The sequence below is a fragment of the Cimex lectularius genome, unplaced genomic scaffold (assembly GCF_000648675.2).
Source record: "Cimex lectularius strain Harlan isolate CLEC.00 unplaced genomic scaffold, Clec_2.1 scaffold72, whole genome shotgun sequence".
Lineage (NCBI taxonomy): Eukaryota > Metazoa > Arthropoda > Insecta > Hemiptera > Cimicidae > Cimex > Cimex lectularius.
In genome coordinates this window covers 730,339-752,372 of record NW_019392678.1, presented here as the reverse complement: position 1 = coordinate 752,372, position 22,034 = coordinate 730,339, and the positions used below count along the sequence as shown (strand labels likewise).

Here is a 22,034-nt window from a genome sequence, read left to right as displayed (position 1 = left end):
TCTACAATCAAAGACTCATAAAAACGATGCCCCGCGGAATGCATGCGGTAATCAACGCAAGACGAAGAAATTCTGCAACATTTTTGGTAAAATCGTTACACTCAGTATAATTTTTTGGTTTAGCTATATATTTCTCTTTAAAAATATCCAGTAAACAAAAAAAAAATTAATGATTGCAAGTATTTACTATTTAAAAAAATCTAATAATAATAAAGTGGGAAGTTTATGGGCCGACAAACAGCTTAGGTCACCGCCGGCCCTCTGCATGTTTTCCTTGTTTTAAACTGCAGCCATTTGAGCGTTTCGATCTGGTTACTGACTCTCCGATTTCAAATATATACTACGTTGATATCCTAGAATGTTAGTCTTTCGTTTGTACCTCAGCTTGTCAAATATAGAATAGAAACAAAACATGCTTTCACATATATATATATATNTATATATATACATCTTCACAAACATAGAGGTCTGGTCACATTTACTCCCCCAGAGTACTCGATATTCCTCCGTCGGGGTTACAAGCAACCCCTTCTTTCACACTAATAAATTACTTTTACTCTTCAGACGTCATACACTTACCCCAGAGTACTCGATATTCCTCCTGGCAGGGTTATAAGCAACCCCTTCCTTTCACGCTAATAAATTACATTCATTACAATAAATTAACACAAACACAACACTCGATAGAAACACAGAAGTCTGGTCACATTCATTCCCTCGAATGCTCGATATTCTCCGGGGCGGTTTAAAAAAAAGAAAAAAAAAATGGAATCGCATTTAGTGATACAATCAATTTAACTAACACTTTAACCTGGTTTTGCTCTTAATAACGTATTAATCAGAAACAGGGTAAAAAACGTATTGGTTAAATTTTAACCTATGAATCAATCACAATCAATTTAACTAACAATTTAATTCCTGGTTTTGCTTTTAATAACGTATGACCAGCAAACCTAGTTAAAAAAATTGTTAGTTGAATGTTATCGACCAATTAATCATAATAAACTTAAATGACAATTTATTACCTTGTATTGCTATTAATAAAGCATTAAGAGGAAAACTAGGTAAAAAAATTTATTAAATGATTTTTCGGTGTTTTGTTGAATTTCTTTTAAACCATCGCAATTAAGTGTTTATTAAAACTCATTTTTTCATCTCGTTCAGTTTGGTTTACATTAAAATAAGGATGTTGTAATTATTATAATGATAAAACATATTATTTGAAATAAATTACGAAACATGTCAGGTCTCTAGTATTTTGTCTTTGAGTGTGAAAGCATGACGGGTTCATTCAAATTGGTCAAAGATAGAAAAGCGTATCTCAGAGAAGATCGTGCTTCACCATGTGATCTGAACAATGTATTACTTTTCACAAATTTTGGTAGTTATCCCTAAAAGAAACCATGTAAAGTTATAGAATTTTATGAGGATTTTACTTTTTTCTTTAGATACATAGAATAACACTTGGTTTTAGGAAAAGGTTTAATAGCATAGAGTTTCGATATTGAAGGGTGGAAGTTTATATTGTATGTAATGTAATAACTATGATAAAATAACTATGATCTATGCGATTACATTTTCAATTGATGCCTAAAAATTGTATATTCCTTGGATTAGACTATCAGCCTACTATAATTACAGTAATAATTAGCCTATCAGAGTAGCGATTTTTTTTTTAAAATATAGTGAGAATTCCACTTAGGGAGTGGTTTGTAGTATAATCGGTACTATGGACGAAACTAATGACAAGAGGATAACGAGCTTGTGCGCCAGGGCTAGATAAATAGTTATTTTATGTTTGGGCGGGGGTTGGGGGCTTATTAAGAAGGGATGAGCAAATGCCCGTCGTGGCCTGGGTAGGTGCCGGGGATTCTCACACCTCCCCGTGCCCGGGCGAGTTTGACAACCGGCAATTATCTGCCTTCGGTTAAAAATAATTACCAAACTGGTCATTAGCCCGATGTCATTTCTGTGATCCTTTTCTGAAGCCCTTCGAATAAATCGTAGGCATTTTTGTTTTTCTGCAACATCCCCTCGCCGCCCTGCCGGCTTTTTGTTTTCATCTCCTACCTGACATTAATGAAATTCACCGGCCCACCCCAATGATTTACAAAACCCTATAATAAAAGAACGTATTCCAATTTGAGGTAGGCAGATGGACTTATTATTGTAAATCCTTCAGGGCCAATGCTTTTAATTAACCAATAAAACTAATGAAATAACTTTTACCAATTTAAATAATTATAATTAATTTTATATTAACTCAGGCTTAAAGAAAATAAGCTCAATAATTTGGTATGCAAACGGACAGGAGTTTGTCTATGTCTTTTGTACGCTATGTCAACAAGAATGGTAATGGGGCAGGTGATTTCACGATGTGTGTGGGATTGACAAGACTCCCTAATGGTCGCCGTTGGTCGGCAAAGCCAACAACAACAAGGGACAATGGGACACCAAAACAACTGCTCTATTTACAGACTGACGGTAATTTTATCCTTACAAAACAGGTCCTGACATGCCCAAAAAGAAAAAGTGGACCGACGAGGACAACCTTGCACCAAAAAATCCCGTCATTTAGTGAAAATGACATTTTTGCGTTACAACTAAAATAACCACGCTGAAAAACAATTATGTAATTATAATTAATTTATTAAAGAAAGTTTAGGGACGGAAGCAAAGATTAAAAAAATAGAACTTCTCGTGGCCACATTAATCANAGAGAGAGAGAGAGAGAGAGAGAGAGAGAGAGAGAGAGAGAGAGAGAGAGAGAGAAAGAGAGAGGGTGGGAGGGAGACAGGGAGGGAGTGAGAGAAAGGGTGGGAGGGAGAGAATGAGGGAGAAGGGGAGTGAGAGAGAGTGAGAGAAAGAAAGAGAGGAAGTGAAGGACAGGGGTAGAGATAGTGAAGGAGAAGGGGTGTGAGATGGTGGGAGGGGGAGACAAATTCGTATGAAAAAACCAAAGAATGGGCGATTGATATTGCATGTGTAGAAAAATAGAGAATGAAAATAATTAGTGAAAAAGAGAAGAAGAGTTTGTGGAAATCTATCATATCTGTTGGTCATATTTATGCATTATTTTTGTAACAAGGTAAATTATGTTACAAGATTTAACATAATATTTTGAAATATAAGATATTTATATGTTTCATGTTTGTTTATGGAATACCCATTGGATAGTAATTGGTTTATTTATTAAACAACGCCAGATTAATTACATGATTTGTAATAAGTTAGGCCTATATTTGCTCGACTTTGATGTTACACATTGTATGACAATTTATGTCAATAATTTATTTACAACAAAAAATTACGTTTTGTCTGTAATGTAGGTCTACAATGATATAACTCACTTTTCTATTTAGAAAGACAACAACAAACCCGGTTCGGCGCAGTTTTAGTGGAATGCAAGCGTTGACTTTGACAGATCAAAGATCGATTTGAACTGGCGTAAAGAAACTATTTATAATTCAGTCTCATTCACCTTTTGCCAAAGATAACTGTCGGTATTTTTAACTATTAACAGCGTTTCTTGCTTTCTTTACCGCCGAAGCTTTCTGCGTGTTCTTTTACCGTTAACTTATCTGCATTGTCGGATCGCTTTACATCAAGGTAATTAGTACTGATTCATAATTAAATCCATGAATAGATTGATTTTAAATGTTGTGTACTAGTAGGAGTTAAGGAAGAACATGAACATTCTGGCATTCAGCCAACTGTCTAAATGACGAGCCAACCCGAACCGGCACCCCGGACAATTTGTCAAACAACCTATGCTTCTAATTATACTAACACCTAACACGAATGGAATTGTTCAAAAGCGCATACGGTAATGTGTAATGTTCACGCGTATATATAAAAGAAGACAGTGGTTAAGGGCGGTTTTACAATTTCTTTTTCCACTTATCTTTCTGTTCGAGGGGTCGAACCCATCAGTTAAAGAACAAGTGGTAATTACTAGTATTGTAGGGAGGGTCAATAAAAAGCCGAAACAAACTGTTCGTCGGTTTCCACCCTCTCTCGGTTTTTCAATCAACTCGAATTCCATTCTCCCCCACAAAGTCACCATGTCGCAACAGGCTATATAATAAAGAACCCTAAATTCAATAATACCACGTGTTTACCTTGAGTTATCCAATTTCTTAAATTTACAATTTCCTTTTCAATGCCCGTTAAACCGGCCCCGGCTCGTTTTTCCGCAAAGGGTATAAAGTGAATTTCTTAACTGACAATTTCTCGTTCCCTTGAAATGTGAAAGGGGCGATGTTTGAAAGCACCTAATTCACTTAAAAACATGTGCACATTTACTAGCTACACTAAAAAAAGTACTCTGTCAAATAATCCAAAAACAAACTATAATATATAATATTAATGAACTATAATAAGTACTAATTAACTTAAGAGCAAATTGAAATTGTTAATTTTCTCACAAATATTTCATTTACTGGAAATTATTTCATTCCCAGACCTTACTTTTTTTACCACAAAAATAAAGAGCATAATTTAATTCTTTCATATGGGAAATTTAACGTCTGATCACCCTTTATGTGTAACGGACGAGGGGTCAGAACCTTTTTGAAATACCACTTCTAAATTAATCTCTACTAAAATTACAAGAGTTGTGCAGGGGTTCGAACCCAGAACCGCTAAGGTGGCAAATAAGAGTCGGTCACCTTAACCATTCTAGCTACTATTTACTAATTTGTTTAACCAATCTTAACGAATTTGCAATGTTTTTCAAACAGGGGTACTTTTAAAAAAGTTACTTAACATATACAATGAAATTATTGAATAATTTGAACAGTTTGCTATCCAAATTTTGAGTACTTTTTTGTTTGAGTTTTTTTATATTCAATTTAAATTTATTGTGCCTTCATATCAATAATTTAAACAATGAAAATTCAACAGTTAAAGAAGGTTAGTTAATAAAAAAGCCACACAGTCAATCATCAGCTACAGCACAAGCTAATCACATTTAATTATTTAATTGTATAACAGTACGCACAAAAAACAAAAAAACAAAACAATTGAAATCCTCAACTTATGATTTCAAGAATAATAAAAAAATAATTGATTTTACAGTGAAGTACTATTAGTACTTGCTTCCGTGCTCAATTTTATAAAATTCGTTAGGTTTGATATCATTGTGGCTTCTTCAAAAACTTGACGGTTTTCTTTTCATTCAAATTGGCCATAGCCCTGATGATTAACACAAAATTAAAGTAGATATAGGCCTATAAAGGCAATTAAAACTCTATTTAAATAAATTTATCTGATTTAAGCCGTGTATTTAAGATAGGTTAAATTCCTGATAACGTCTTAGTTTGAAATAAATTGCAACCAAAGATGATTAAAAAAAATCGAAAGAAAGAAAATGAAATCGAACTCTTTTTCTAGGCATTCGCATGTGTGAAATGAAAATTATGTGAATTCATAAATAGGTTAACATTGGAAATTTGTGCAAGTTTAATAATCTGGATATTAAATTACGCTATTAGTTTTGCTCTTTGTTTCGTGATGTTTTCTCATTTTTAATTTGTAAAATTAGCTTGAATTTTTTTACATATTCTTTTTATGCATTACCATCAGGCTGATGAATATGCGTTATACGTACGTGTATATTTTGAAATTAATTACAACCACAAAAGAAGAACAACAAAGAAAAATTAATTTATCTAAAAATTTGTCTCTGCTACGTAGTAAATGGGATCATAAATAGTTATACAGCAATTCACAACAATTTTTTAAATTTAACTACTTATTTACTTTTTAATTATGTTTTTAGGTTGATTTTTGTTTGTAATTTTTTTAGTGGGTAAAATTAAATTGCCGAATTTCCTATTAATACTTGTACTTAAAAACAGGTGATGAGGCCATTCCAATGAATGGTTTGACAATGTTGTAAGTAGATGATAATATTTGTAAATCTTTTGAATTAATAATAATTGTTTCAAAATCCTGACAAATCCTCGAAAGCTTCGGGAAAGTACTTTTAGTTTTTCTTTTGTGCCCACTTGCTGTTACCCAGATTTTTCAATGGAAAATTTATATTTATTTTAATAACTTCAGGCAAATCATCGCTATATTTGAATACATCATACATCATATCGTTTGGATATGACAACTAGAGATTCAATGAAACAATTAAATTTAAATTACACACTTAAACTGTAAATATGTAAGTTATGTATATCGTCACTACACGCGTATCTAGCCGAAGGTCGTGGGTTCGAATCCCGTTCGTGACACTGACTTTTTTATCTGAACAAAAAACTTTAATTAATTGAAAGGTATTAATTGGTCAAACGGACTCCAAAAACTAGTGAATTTGATGTTAAATGAAGTATATCTTTACTAAAGCTCTCCGTGGCCATTTCATTTGTCGCCGAGAATAAAAATAGATTACACGACATTTGAAAAATGGCGAAATGGAGGGAAAATTCAAAAGGTGCGGTTGAGATGGGAAGTTGGTGTCCGAGTGGATCAAAGTCACGATAGTTCAAGTGGTAGAGTAGCGGCGTATCTAGCCGAAGGTCGTTGGTTCGAATCCCGCTCGTGACACTGACTTTTTTATCTCAACTAAAAACCTTAATTAATTGAAAAGTTAAAATATAAATTTCAACAAATGTGATAACGAGAAAAAAAGGGAAAGTCATATTCAGCTAACAGTGCGCATTATTATTATTATTATTGCAACGCACCTATTGTAATTATACGGTGCCAAAACGATAACTATGACAGCATTAAAAAAAAATCTAGAATAAATTATAACGTGACGAACGCAGAATTAGGAACCGCACGAAAACACACTAGGTAATATTTGGAAAACCAATATGCCCGGGAATGTATACACAAATATATAAAATTATAAAGGCTTAAAGCCATTAAATCTCGTAATTTGAAGAAATGTGATACACGAAGTAAACAAAAGAGTAAAAACCGTTGAAATTCTTTGGCTCGTTGTAAAGATCAGCATTGTTATTATTATTGCAAATGCCTCGTTGTTATTACATCTTCCCAAACGGTTTTTGATAGGTAATTTGGCACGGAAGACGACCAAAAAAGAATACCGAAACGAATTATAATGTGACAAACCCAAAATTACGAACGGAAAACGACCAGTAAATCCCTTGGCGAATATTTGAAAAACCATCATGTCGGGTCTTGGTACGTGACGACCGTATGTAAAGATTCCACGAAAGGATCGGATATTGAATCTAAGATTTGGGATGTTGCTGATGTCGGTCGTTCCCAGAGACACTTATCGTTTGTCCCACGTACACGAAGCAGTTAGGCGAGTATGTCACGTTCCTTAATGCCCTCCTGGGTCCCCTATCGTCTAATGATACCCCACCTTTTAATAATTCTTATAGTCCACATCATCCTCTCCTTGTTGTCGATTGTTATTACATCCGTGGACCTTTGTTGGACAGCATGAAATTTTCAGGAGACGGCAACGATTATTTCTGCCCGAACTGGAAAGAGGAAGGGCGGCTGGCGAGACGAAAAACGAGTGAGCAGTTCGATTAAGTGAGTTATGATTAGTTTCATCTCTGATCCGGCAATCGTCGTCGTTAATCAGGATCAATCTTCGGTTCAACGCGTTAAATCCAACAACAAGCATAGGCAGACTATCTATGATCAATTATGACCAAACAACCCGGCGAAATTGTTATTTCGTAACGAATCAATATTTTGCGGATCTGAGTTGTAGTTTGTTGTAAAAACTTTATGCTATACACAACGTACACTAACTACATTAATATTTATTTAAATTTAATAATGGGAAAGCAGAAAATTATATACTACACGCTGGCCATAGAACGGCTAGGACAAGAAATCGATTTATTTTTTCATTTTTTTTATTTATTTCTTCATCACATGTATGTAAAATTAACTCGATTTTTTAATATTATGTTTTATATATTATTCTTGCACTCTCACTCTTTCACACACTCTCTCTCTCTCTCTCTCTCTCTCTCTCTCTCTCTCTCTCTCTCTCTCTCTCTCTCTCTCTCGCTCTCCAAAAAAATATATATTTGTAGTATACGTGTTTTGTATTTTGAATTTTGTAAACTTTATTTGTATGTACGAATGGTCGTTCATTGTATGAAAGGTCCAAGAGGCCTAATTTTGCGAGCATTTACAAATAAAATATTCAATTAAATTAAATTCTCGTTCGTTCATTAATTATTATTATTATTAATTTTTAAGGTCGTTTTAACGGGTAAGGTAATTTCACGTCCTAGCATTTAAACCTTCTATCTTAGTTCAATTAATTAATCTTTATGTAAGGTATTGGTTGAAATGAAAAAGTAAGTGTAACGAGCAGGATTCGAACCCACGAACTTCGGCTAAATATGCCGCAACCTACCTCACACATCGTGACTTCGATCCCCTAAGACACTAACTTCCCATCTCAACCTACCTTTCGAATTTTTCCTCCTTTTTGCCAATTTTCAATCGGTCAATCGGACCAGGAAATATAATGGTTTCATCAGTCATAAACTAATCTATCCTATTGCCACCCAAACCTTTAATTTATCCTTTTAAAATTCTCAATTTTTAAGGCCAAATGTATGTAAAAAACCTATTTTAAATTATAAAATTTATTCTTCTTCTTTAGAATTAATTAGAACTTCGAATTTTTATTTCATAATTTAAACATTTCCCATAGGTTTGTGTGAACAATAATAATAATGGAGTCAGGCTAGCAACAGTCTCAGCATGAATATAGGCTCATCGCTATCCTTTTATTCTTCCATGCAAATACGATAAATAAACTAATGCTACTTAATAATAGTAAAAAACAAAAACACAATAACACTTATTTTTCTTTATCCTTTTTTTTTAGGTTTTTTAAGGAAGCTATATTTCTTATTTAAATTGCGATTTTGGGCATTGTAGTTTATTATCCCGCAATTTGTATTTTCTTCTATTTCATTTTTCCGCTCGGGCAGCCTCAAAACTTCCTTTAAAAAAAGAAAGAAAAATTGCACATACAATTCTCATTCAAACACTGGCAGACAAACATTCAATGGCATAACAATTTGGGAAAAGGCCTATATTATAAATTCCAATAAATTTGAGAAAGCTGAAAAGTGCTTTTCGAAACAAACACTGGGGACCCAGTAACTCCTTTAAATCACTTGAAAGGTTGAGCGTTTGCCTAAAGGGTTGCAAAATGCAATAAGACCAAAATATGTTTTACAGCCAGAATGATACGTTCTCCACTTCGCATACATCGAGGACAAGTTGGAAGGTTGTTGCCTATTAAAAGCTTATTATGGATTAGCCTGATGCGACCTATTCGCAATCTAGAAAGAATCATAATTTGTTTTCTCTCATGTTCCTCAGTTGGCATCATTTATATTTATTTATATTGTTCCATTTTTGTATTTAATTTCCATTCTGTTGATTTCTTACTCAATCGTATAATCAGCGGTTATTTCACTAAGCGTTCCCATATCCATTTATATTATTATTTATATAAGGGGTGGTTACGAAAGAATAATTTTGTGTTTTGTATTTATATAAATATTTATATGTTTTTTAATCAGCTACGATTAGTTGTTGTTAACCCTGAATACTTTTTCTGAACAAAGCAGTTACATAGTGATTTTTCAATTTCCCATTAGGACAGTAAGGGTATAAACAATTCTTTTTCCTTTACAGTTCGCCACCGTGAAAAGTAGCTCTTTTTATTAATATTCACGCGCCCAGACAGGAATAGAACTCGCATTCCCACATTAAGGCGGGCATTACAGTTACAGTCAGACTTTCCTCAATGACGGGAAGGAAGTCGTTTGGTGGAATTTTAAATTATGGATTTAACAACTCGGTCTAATTTGCCGTAAAACTATCGAGTATTTATATGCAAACATATAGATCAAGAATTGTTCAATTTTTATTGAAAATATTATATTAATTTTATGTTATTAATAGTAGTAATAATAAAGTGGGAGGTTTAAGGGCCCACAAACAGCACAGGTCATCGCCGGCCTCTGCGTGTTTTTTTTTCTTTTTTGGTCTCTCAAGCGTATTTTGTTTTAAAGTGAAGCCATTTGAGCTTTTCGATCTGGTTAATGACTCTCTGCTTTTAAGTATATACAAGTTCATATCCTAAAATGCTAGCCTCTCGTTCGTATCTCCGGTTGTCAAATACAGAATAGAAACAAACATACTATATATATATATATATATACACACATCACCACAAGCATATATCTGGTCACGTTATTCCTCGAGGCGGTGTTTTAACCCACTCCATTCACGCTAATAACTTACTTTTACTCTCCAGACGTCACACCCTCACCCCAGAATACTACATATTCCCCGGGGCGGGGTTACACAAACCCTTCCTTTCACGCTAATAAGTCACATTCATTACAATAAATTAACAAAAACACAACCATTGAAAGAATCATAGAAATCTGGTCACTTTCACCCCCCCCCCCAAGGGTACTCAAAGCGAGGTTGAACCCACTCCATTAACGCTAGTAACTTACTTTTACTCTCCAGGCCTCACACCCTCATCCCCAGAATACTCGATATTTCTCGGGCGGGGTTAAACAAACCCTTCCTTTCACGCTAATAAATTACATACATTCCAATAAATTGACATAAAGTCAAACACAGACACAATACAAACACACATAACAAAACTAAATACATTTAAAAATCCCTATTGCTTTGAGGTAACCGAACAGCGATCAGTGCCCCTTGCCGTGCCCAAAAACTTAGCACCGTCCGATGACATGCCAAAATATTGTCCATATATGTCAAGCCTTCTTCAACTGAAAAGGTGCTCGACCGTTATTCCATCCTTGCATAACGGGAACCTACACGGCCGTTTTCTAATCAGAAGGTATGTTATTAATAATATTTCAAATTTGTAGAATCCATTGTAGAAGAGAACCTATGTAAAATTGTTAAAAACGTATGTATTATTTAGGGGAGAAAATTATAATTTATAGAAACATCAATTCTATAAAGTTATCACTTTACGTTTTTATGGATATTGTCAAATTATGGAGTTGAACTTCATTGGTTTCAATCGGTAGGAAATAAACATAGACGCTGCTCCCAAAGTAAAATCCCCCTGGCCATAATGCATTATAACGTATTAGAAAGTGGTGTCTAGGGGAAGGTCAGCCGACTCCGAATATTAACGACCGAGGGAGACCTGATAGGGATATGTGGTCCTCGGCAATAATAAATATATAAGAGCTAAGGGAGGACGTTCGGTTAGCAGGTGTCATAAATCGGTTGGGCGATTGGTGATGCACACTTCGTCTCTGGGACCCCAATGAATTGACCGAGGACTTCCAGGGGACAGAAAACTACCCCACTTGTACTGTGATCACGTACGGCCTTCTTATCTTATTATATATGTAGAAATCGGGCTTGGAGAAAGCGAAAAACATTTGTTTTTGGTGTAAATTATGCTTAACATTTAAGTGGAATTTTAATGGGATTATCCCTAAAAAAATTATATTCCATTACACACCGTCCCAGTTCATTTTTAATTATTTTTTAAAGTTGTATAGCATCAGCAATTTATTGTACATTGCGTAGTATAATATATATTCACATATTATGTTAAATATTACCGTTATTTTTTTAAATATTTTTTGTTTCGATACACTTGTTAAATCGTAACTGCTGGTGAAAGAAATAAACACATTTTTCAATATTTTTAGTAGGTACAAATAATTATATATTTCAAAAAATCAGGTTGGTCAATTAGGAAAAGCGCTACTTAATTTATTTTTCACGCTTACGAAGAATATATTCTCATCCTCTGGACATTTTTTTCCCAATAGCTTTAGGATCTGCTATATTACCCAGAAAAGACGTAAGATATATGCGTATAGGTTGTTTTAATTTTTATTTTTTGGTGGATGGAAGGGTGCTGTTTATTCGGGCCATTTTCAGCGCCTGGGTGAATTAAAAAACATGTTGATTGTTAAAAATAGAAACAGATGTAAATATAAATTTTGAAGCAAGTATTTCATACATCTGTATTGTATTTTTTAGAATCAACAGTTGTTTTGTAATTGTATTTTATTAATATTATTCTTTTTAATAAATAAGTTATATTATTGTCTAAATTGGTGCGGGCGTATCGATGTTTTAGCAAATCTTCTCGCACTATCTAAAATAAGGCAGATCTTTATCGGAGATGATAGGTTAACATTTTTGAACAAATAAATTCATATGTTAGCTAGGGCCCACGAGCGAAAAAAGGCAAAAATTTGAAACAATTTTTTTATTAGCGCCATTGGTTCAAGAGAAATTCAGCCGGGCCTTTTAAAAAGGACACTTTATAGACACCAATTTGAGGAAACACTATGAACCGGCACAGGATCACTTATTGGGTCCGTCTTCACTCGCGGGTTTGTTGAATTACTAAAACTCGTTTCGGAATTGCGCCATCTGTTCCGGGTTAATATGAGTTCACCAACTTTCAGACCCTTCTTCAACGCTATGATTCCGGTGAGCTTTTATTTATGCGAATCTTTATAGATAAATCAGGGTTGACAAATTTCATAAAGCAAGAAAATAGTCTTTGATTACTCTCACTGAAGAATAATCGGATTTGCTCTAAAGGTGATGAACAAATAACACGGTTTATTATTTGAATTTGTGAAAATATTTGCTATATTGCTGTATAAGCCAGTTTTTCTTTTCTTTATTTATTGAGTTTCCTAATGTGAAAATTCCTTAAACATCGTTCGGCTTAACTTTGTCCTGCGAGCCATGAGCGTCGGCTATTAAAGACTAAGTATTGATTGTAGTGACAATGGGTTGGAAGAGGGCTGACCCTTGTCCCAAGGGAGCAAGTCCCTCCGCGTTTCCCTCAGGGAACACCCCAACAATATATATACCTACTTAACTAGGACACTACAAAGATTAATGTAGCACCATTCAGCCGGGGAAAAATGTCCCGCCCCACCGAAGTGTCTAGGGATGAAAATTCGATTGGAGGTGTCCCTAGATCAAATAGATTTATAAAAATTATGGCAGGACACGTCCTGCCCGAACTGTATGACTCATAAAATGACTTCGAGACATGTAATCTTTCTAATTAAAATTTATTATAACAAGAAGAATAAGGATTTTAAAGCGATATGTGCATTTTCACCATGAGTAAATTGTATATATTCGTCTGGTATGGATTACCATAGTTTGCTAATCCCCGATATAACCGTATAATATCTGATAATTTTAACGCAGACGAAACCCTGGTATCGGAAATGATATCGAGTGACAAATGAGTGCATATATGTACATCAGAGTGTCACTACTGACTGTGAGTAAGACAATACACGTTCATTATTTCTTATGTTCTTATTTTCATTGTCTTTGCTTGTTGTAGTTATTAACAACTATATTCATCTTATCGAACCACCTGGTAGCGTTCATATGGATTCGGGGGGTTGCGGAATATGACTGAGATGAAAGAAAAAACATATACCTGTCTATCAAATATACCTACACTCTTATTATTACCCTTCATAAAACATGTATAATGTCTCTTTCTATTTGGCTATGTGTAGAAACCTCATCTTTATTAGGCCTTCGAGTAACATTTACACATTCTTCTTGCAGAACTTTCGCTCAATATTTTCTGATTATTATGTTTTTTTCTGTACTGTGGTGTTGTTCACTAAGTTTGAGTTTGTAACGTTCCCGCACAGAATGGGTTTGGTCATACTGGTACTGGTGTACCAGGTGTACTTGATGAACTCTCAATGACTTGTCTCAATTACACTCTTCCTGCTGCCTGTGTTTTCTGATACCATCAAAGTGGCGTGATATCAGGGAAGTACTTGGAGAAAAGCATGGTTATCATAGTAGATAGCTACTTGAATGACTTCTTTTTTTTTTTTTTTTGTATAGCTCAACTGCCACCGTTTTTGCCGTAAATACTCTGGCGAACTTTCCAAGCAAATTGTCATTTTAACATTTATTTTCCGATCCTTGTTTGATTTTAAAGCACCCTATATCAAATCGCTTCAGCGCTGAGGGTAGCCCTTTATTCCGTGCTGCTAGTTCTGCTATTATAATTTAATATTTCATTCCAAAGTTATAACTAGGAGTTATAAAGCGTTTGTTCATTATTATTATTGCATCACATATTCGAAGAATACAGGTCGCCCAGAATCCCGATGTGGTGGGTCGTGAGGATGCCAATATGTCCGTGTTATGCTGTTCAATGACACTGAAGGTTATCTCGTGTGCTCATACTAGTAAGACAAGCCACAGGTATCCAATCATCGACCATTTTCTAGCCAACCCACATCGGCACACACAACTGAAACGCTAAAGAGTTAGTAAATTTATATGATGTTAATAATCGATATAAAGAATGGTGTAGCATATCTGATGGAAGATGCCTAAATACATACACCCACCAAGTTAACGGTTAAAACTTTTACGACCTTACATACCGTGACCAATACTGGTCTATCGTGCAATCTCCACTATTAGCTACTAATTAGTCGTTAAACTTAAGGTTTCAACAAGATCCCAAAGCTTTGTTAAAAGCCCCCATCCATGTAAGAACTTTAGGTATGACTTTTACCCTCCTAAGTAGAAGCAGTTTCATAGACACAACAGAAGTCATTTTTTGCTGCTTCTTCTTCTCCCTGGTAATATCTTCACAGGCTTGCTGCTGCTACTCCCAATTATCCATATGCCTATAAAGTCTGCAGTGGTCAGGCAGCAGTACTTCCATCCTACCACGTTAGTTTCACAAATGCTTCACTTTTCCTAGCCTACTGATGAATGCTTTTGGCAATTTGGTAAAATGCCAAAGGATTCAAGGCCGATAAGTGTCCTCATAGAACTTTCCTTGGCAATTTACTACACCTACTTTTATGCTGTGGTATCCATGCAAGGGAAATTTTGATGTTGACCCAATGTCTGACTGTTCGAGTAGAGGGCTATTCTTCTGTTAGTAGTTCCCAGCTTTTTGATTTCCCTGGCACAGAGTTCAATAGTGGCGTCGGTCCCGGCCGGAAATGCAGTGGAATATTGCCCAATTTTTATACGAATTAGTCTAGCTAGCACTTGGTTCCTTTGGATGGATATCAACTTCTGCCCTATATTCAGTCTTAAAGCCATCTGTAAACTAGGTATAGGCAGCAATAACCGGGATTCGTTTCTTCCCTCTATAGAATATTTTAATTTTAAATTTTTATCAAATCTAAAATTTGGGATCATGGGTTAACGGACCATCCTCACAAACTAGTCTGCCTGAAATCCCTCCCAAAGCGCTTATTGCTCATAGCGAGGTTGTTGGACCGTGTCTCTGCATTTTCACATAAAATGAGACTCTCCCTGGATGAAGATATGCAGTAGTGGTACATTCAAGTAAACTTATAGCGCAGGAGCGGAGTTCGTTCTCATTGCCTCAGAAATGCGCTAGACACACTTGTCTCTGAGCAGCTGTATCTACTAAAACACCACTGTATAGATAAATCATGGGTTCGCTAGTTATGTGCAAAACCATAACATCCTTGGATTTAGCCCGCAATACTTCATTATAAAGAACTAACTGTCGACTGAACGGTACACTAAAAACACAGATCCATCAACGTTACCGATAAAGACGACACATTTCTTCCACCATTTTATTTGCGAACCTAAAAGGCATTTGAAAAAAAATTACCTAGTACCAAGTGGACATGGAATAAATGTGATTGTACATTTGTAATGTTTAATCTTCATTATGGAAATGAAGAAAATTCACTCGAATTAAAAACATACGCTATTTATTATCAGTAAACAAGCCAAGTTTAATCGAACAGAAATAGTCAGGTGTTTTCTTTTTTAAATGAGAATTACATTATTTTACCAATTTAACAGCTTGAAGCACCTTAGCTAAGGTTTTTATGAGCGTGTAAAGGAAATGTTGATGTATGTGTTTTGGTTGTTGTAAAGGTGGTAATGATGATGATGACGACGGACGAACCGGTCGAGTCCACCCTGATGTACCTCAGTCACCATCTGGGAGAAAGACAGAAGCGTACACTTCTTCACCGCCGAGAGCTGCCGCACGTTCTCCTCAACCTGTTAAACCTCCGACAACGGTAACAGCTCAGCCCCGTGGGTCGATAGTACCTCAGTCCCGTGGGTCGTTAGTACCTCAGTCCCGTGTGTCGTTAGTACCTCCGGCCCGTGGGTCGATAGCACCTCAGCCCCGTGAGCCGATCTCGCTTCAGCCTGCTGGATCTGCCATGTCCCTGCAGTCAAGAAGAGCAGCATCCATTAATCTACTTGGTCCACAGACGAGCAGCATACTGAATGTGGCTGAAGGAGGCACAGCGAAGGGAGGAGTATCATGCACCGATAAAGTGCCTCAGAGGGGAGAAGCAGCATGCCCCTATAAATCGCCTTATAAATCAATGAGCTCAATGAAATTAATGAACGACTCTCAGAGAATGTTGGTGTAAACCACTGAAAGGATGTTGTTACTGCCTACTGTGAAGGTGAACCGTCACAAAAATATGAGTTAATTTTTGTAAAAGGTTTGCACATGTTAACATGAGCAATGCCTTTAATAAATAGAAGAAAATTCTCAACCATTGGTTACTTTTTATTGACTTAATATTTTTTGTAGTATTAAACATTTTAATTAAACATACATAAAAACAAAAGTTCTTTTTTAGTCATGCCACCGCCGTATTGTATTCAAAACTATAAACGATTCGATATACTGTAAAAAATTATAAGAGCAAAATGTGACGGGAGATGGTGTGATACACGCATATATACATGCGAAATACTACCTGAAAACTAAATTTATAGTTTTATAATGTGATACTAAATTTTTTTTAACGTAAAGGAATGCGTGATTAACATTATTATTTAAACACTTTCAATTTGGCAGGTATTTAGGACAGTGGGTTAATAATGAATACAAGTTTGATAATATTTTGTTAAAAGACTTATCTGTAAAATTAAGTGTTGAAAATTAAAAGAAATCGAAACATTCGCTTAATTATTTTAATATTGGTTTCGAACCGAAAATCGTACAAGATATAATATTTTTAATTACCGATCAGACTAATTCATTATGATTGTTGCGAGAAATCGCTACGAAATTTCCACGATCATTCGCCCCCTCGGGGCTCTAAAAAGGTTTACTGTCGGGTCTTGAGGGTTAGAGGGTCATAGGGCGGCTGTGTAATACTTGCGGTCACGCTTATTACTGCCGCCCCGGGGGCGGACACGTCATAAATGTTTGAGGCGTTTTGGGATCTTCATCACTATCTGGGGCTGCATCAACTATAACTGCCCTTTCCAATCCACCTAAAACACACCCGAATTCCAGAGTGCCAATAAACTAGTCAACCTCGAGCACATCCCTTTAAATCAATGATAGGAGGCTACCCTCGGAGGGCCACTATGATTTACAGCCCCTGGAGACTGATAGTAATGACAATATTTTTTTCTCCAATCCATTAATTTTCTGTAAAAAGAAAATTTCGTTATTTAATGTACTCTCGTTTTTCTTCATCGTTTAATCGCCACCGTTTCTTCAGTTTATCACTCTAATATCACAAGATATTAAACTCAAAATCAGATCTGTCTGTTTTTATTTGACTTAAAGTTATTGCTTTTAATTATATAACTTTTCAACGTGTTAAAAATATTATTAATTAAAAATACTATAATAATAAAAGCAAATATCTTGGGCTTGGTTCACTCTTAAATAATCAAAGTTCCAAATTGGCATAAACTGATATGTGCAGCTATGTATAAAGCAAGCAAACTAAAACAATTTTTTTGCTTTTACATATTATTAATAAAACTAAAATTTGTATTATGAAACCAAAATATGTCCGAAACGTCTTGATACAAATTTTAAAAATAATTATTATTGCTCGTAAATTAGAGTAATTCAGATATAATTCAAGTTCTAACTATAAAAAGTAATTACACAATGAATTTATAATTTGTTCCTGGCTGGTTTAAACCTATATCTACCTATAAAAATAATAATCATAAAAAGCGAACAATTTACTCGTTATGAAAAACCATCAAAAGATCAGAGTCCTCCCAAAAACTTCTGATATCGTCATTCTCTGATCCTGCACCAAAACCTACTTCAAACTTTGAAAAATTAATACATTACCAAGATACATTTTTGAGTATTTTGTGAAGAAATAAAATAAAAAAATTCAATTAGCCCTTATTTCCTCCATTTTGTCAAAGAAAATCTACAAGGGTGTTGCTGGGAAAGTAACAAAGTGCAGTACTCAAACCATGAGACATCAATACGTCAGGAGGTTACTACATGTCCAATTGGTTTAGAAAGTCCCTACTGTCCAAAATCTGTGGGCCGCGAAATTCGTTCAATGGTCAACCAACAGCCCAGGTTCAACCACAATGGATTTATATACACGGGGAACTTTCAATACTGAAGCATATCCTAGTCCCTGCGACAATTCGAGAATCCTGTGCTCTTACCAGAAAAGAGAAGCAGGATAAAATCTTGAGAAATTTTTAAAACATGAGAAATAATTAATTTACTATCAATTAAAATGGTAAATAAATCAATCGATTTTCAATGAAAATAAACCCTTTGAAAACCGGTTTGGGTAGTTGATATTGTTTGTCTAATGAAAAATTGTTTTAAAAAAAATTTCCCTCACCAAACTGGGGGACAGTGAACCTCCGGCCTTCTGTTGTGCTTGGAGCATATCATATATACATAATTACCACATAACAATGAATTTATAACGAAACTTCTCCGATTAAACTGTTTAAACATTTACCTACAAAAAGGTGGCCAATTACACTCTTCTCGAAATTAATTGATTTCACTGCGGAAAATACATTCATTTTCTGGAAAGAACAGCACCCAGATTGAAAAACGGCCTGCAATCACTGACAACGGTATCTTTCCTGGAAATCGGCAAAAAACTGGCTGTGTGCCGCAGAAATGCAGAAACGACTGAGTAATCGTACGTTTCGAAACATGCTTCCAAAAGCACTACACCATTGCAGACAAACTGTTCACAACGACGCGGAAGAAGAGCAAATGAAAGATATCTCAGTTGATGAGGTCGACACCACCAACAGCCAATCTGCAAATGGAGAGATCGAGGTGTAACTTGGCCCAAGGAACATGTCGCCAATGCTTACAAAAGTGCCAAATATGCAAGAAATTTGTCTGCAAAGACACCGAAATACCACTATTATACGCCAAAAGAATCATCAATTTTTTTGTTAATTTTGTTTTTTCAAGTTTTTAAATATCTTAGAATTTATTGAATTTGCTTTCCTCTATTCAATGCACTCATTTATTAAGAAAAACTGGGTAATTAAGAAGTGCGGTCCTTGAGGGACACAACCCGGTTGTTGGTGTAAAATTTTTCACCCGGTATTCGGAGGGTTAAGGACCCTTTAGTCTGTAAATAAAAATTTTCATCGAACTAACAAATAAATATTTTGTTCTGGATCAGCCCGAGGTACTTTTTTTACTATTACATAAAAAACTCGTGACACCTTAACTTTTTTTTCAAATTGAACGTGTATACAACGTTTGGAAAGGAAAATATTTCCACTTTCAAGGTATACCAACACAGGCCTTAAAAGTAACAACAAATACAATGAGCTAAATAACCTAAAGTCTTATTTTATATCCCCGATTCTAATTTATATACAGTACAGACGTTTATGGCATTATGTGTACTTCATATAGTTCTATACTCGTACTAAGTTTCCAGTAATTCAATGAAGTTATTTCAACGTTGTCACCATTATTGTGATTTAAAAAATCGCAGGATTTTAGAAGGTGAAAATATTGAGAGAATTTTTTCTTTAATTTTCCTCAAAAATTATGACAGTTTTAAGTAGAACCTTGCCGAAACATTAACTCAAGCTAATTGTGTTCAAAATTACCCATTTTTTGTTTGGTACAAAAATTCATACTTATTACTAGTAAATAAAACACTTTTTCACCAACTGTAATAATAGCCTCTTTTTGCTTTCGTAACTTTCTGAATATTTATACTCATTCAAAGACAAGACAAAAACATAAATCGAATGATATAAAATTTTGGAACACATGCCCAAAAAAATGCAGTAAAATTTATTTTTAAAAATGTAAATTAATTTGAAATACTTTTTAAGTTTTGAGGCTCCATTAGCAAGATTGCACGGGCACGTGTTTAATATTTTTAGACCTAATATCACTTTTAAAAAAAGCCCCTCCTTGTTAGAGAAATCTTACAATTTAAGTTTTGAAACGTCATTAATCTTTCTTCCTGCCCTTCTTTGATTTTTAAACATTTCTATGAGATTTAAACATAATAAAGACTTAATGTGTGAACGCAGTTTTGAAAACCAAATTTTTGTCAGAGGAAAAAGCTTTTCAGTGACATAAACTTCATAAGAGGGTGCTCGTGTTTAAGTTTTGTGTTTTGATTCTGAACCCCAATTTCTTTGCATTTGTATTATACATATTAAATATTTTTTAATTTATTTCACAACCAATCCATTTTAAAGAGAAATTTTTTGTAACAAGAATCTCGCTCAACTTCAAGTCCGCCCACGTAAGAAACGGAAAGCGTAAAATTACTTAATAAGAAGAGAAATGTACTTCAACGGTTAAGACAATTATTAGCGGGATGGTTAATGTCCTGTTGCCATTGTGCTCGCAGGTGTTGTAGGCGGGTCTCTTATTGTCGTCATTTGTCCATCTTCCCGAAGACTCTGGATGACAGATCTCGTGTCAAGGGGTCATTCCGATGTAGAGCTCCAGTGATTTGTAATGTACGTGCCCCTCGCTCCGTTCGGGGGATGACCACCCCTTCCCGACCATTAATTCCCTTCCTCCGAGAACCACCCGCGTTACACCCTCAAACGACAAATTTGTCCAGAAACCGAGCAATTCATCCTAGAAACTTTCATCGTCTCTCTCTCTCCCGTAAGATTTTCCTTTCTTTTTCGTTCCAAATTAAATAGTCGCTTCAATCGTTTTTCGCACTTCTGTGTAACGAATGTATTGTATGGACTTTTTTTTTTTTTTTTCAACGGACATTTACGTTTAGTAAAATGGAAAAATGGCAATCAGGCTATGACCTTTCATTAGAATCACCAACTGGCGTTCTGAAACATTTTGCGAACTCTTAACCATTTTCACTTTTTAAAAAAATCGTGATTATATCATAGAAATAAAAAAAATTAAATTCATCTGCTTAAATTTGCAATTATATAAGCTAAAGTTTTTATCAGGTATTATATATTTATTTTTATTTTCATAGTAGTGCATAATCCGTAATAATTCACAAAATTCACGCACATACACATACACACGCACACATACACACAAATATTCATATCACTCTCTCCCTCTCTTTCTCTCTCCTTGTCTCCCCTCACACTCTCACGAACTATCTCTATCACTCTTCCTCATTCATTCTCTCTCTCTCTCTCTCTCTCTCTCTCTCTCTCTCTCTCTCTCTCGCTTTCTTTCTTGCTCTCTCTCACTCTCTTTTTTCTCTCTCCCACTTTCATTCCAAACTGTGCACCAATGACTAGGGATATTTGTAATTTATTCTTATTCTATTAATTTCAATGAAATGATTTTTCATTTTCAATAGCGGATTTACTTAAGAATAGTAAACATAAGGGGCGTCGGTGGCATAAAGGTCCCGGGTTCGAATCCAGCTGCCCTGCATTCGAACCCGACATTTAAAAAAAAGAAAAGAAAAAAAGTAAACATGAAGATTGCTCTTTTGTAAACAAACACGTGTTTTTTCCATTTTAATCCAGTTGTAGTCTCTTTAACCATGGAAAGAGATCATCTTGAACCAAAAATTCGCAATATTATTGTGCGAAGGAATCATCCAGCTATTTTTAAATAATTAAAGAGAATACAACTGGATTATATTGGAAAAAAGACGAGAAAAAGTTTTTGTTTACAAAAGAGTAATCTTCATGTTTACTATTTTTAAGTAAATGCGTTATTAAAAATGAGGATTAGACATTTTTTTGTTTGCATTTTCTATTTTGCT

The 22,034-nt window shown here is 34.9% G+C and overlaps 2 protein-coding genes across 12 annotated transcripts in view; one reads left to right on the top strand and one right to left on the bottom strand.

Annotated features, from left to right (window-relative positions):
• LOC106667050 overlaps positions 1-22,034 on the bottom strand; it is a 258,398-nt gene that overhangs the window by 188,281 nt on the left and 48,083 nt on the right. The window lies entirely within an intron of this gene.
• LOC106667020 lies at positions 3,488-16,600 on the top strand. Of its 3 annotated transcripts, XM_014394613.2 has the most exons (4): positions 12,063-12,188; positions 12,276-12,395; positions 12,471-12,495; positions 15,949-16,600. In XM_014394613.2, the coding sequence occupies exons 2-4, from the start codon at positions 12,351-12,353 to the stop codon at positions 16,458-16,460; spliced, it is 582 nt and encodes a 193-aa protein (XP_014250099.1). In that variant the 5' UTR covers positions 12,063-12,188; positions 12,276-12,350; the 3' UTR covers positions 16,461-16,600. The 3 variants fall into 3 exon arrangements, with proteins under 3 accessions (XP_024081305.1, XP_014250099.1, XP_024081306.1); XM_024225537.1 differs by lacking the exons at positions 12,063-12,188; positions 12,276-12,395; positions 12,471-12,495 and adding exons at positions 3,488-3,609; positions 3,675-3,826; XM_024225538.1 differs by lacking the exons at positions 12,276-12,395; positions 12,471-12,495 and having other exon boundaries at positions 12,064-12,188.

What these genes read in the sequence shown, in the direction of transcription:
- LOC106667020 (XM_014394613.2), top strand. Translation starts at nt 12,351, where the DNA reads ATGAACCGGCACAGGATCACTTATTGGGTCCGTCTTCACTCGCGG. An exon ending in GGGTCCGTCTTCACTCGCGG is followed by an intron (nt 12,396 to 12,470) that starts GTTTGTTGAATT and finishes ACCAACTTTCAG; the next exon opens with ACCCTTCTTCAACGCTATGA. An exon ending in TCTTCAACGCTATGATTCCG is followed by an intron (nt 12,496 to 15,948) that starts GTGAGCTTTTAT and finishes GTTGTTGTAAAG; the next exon opens with GTGGTAATGATGATGATGAC.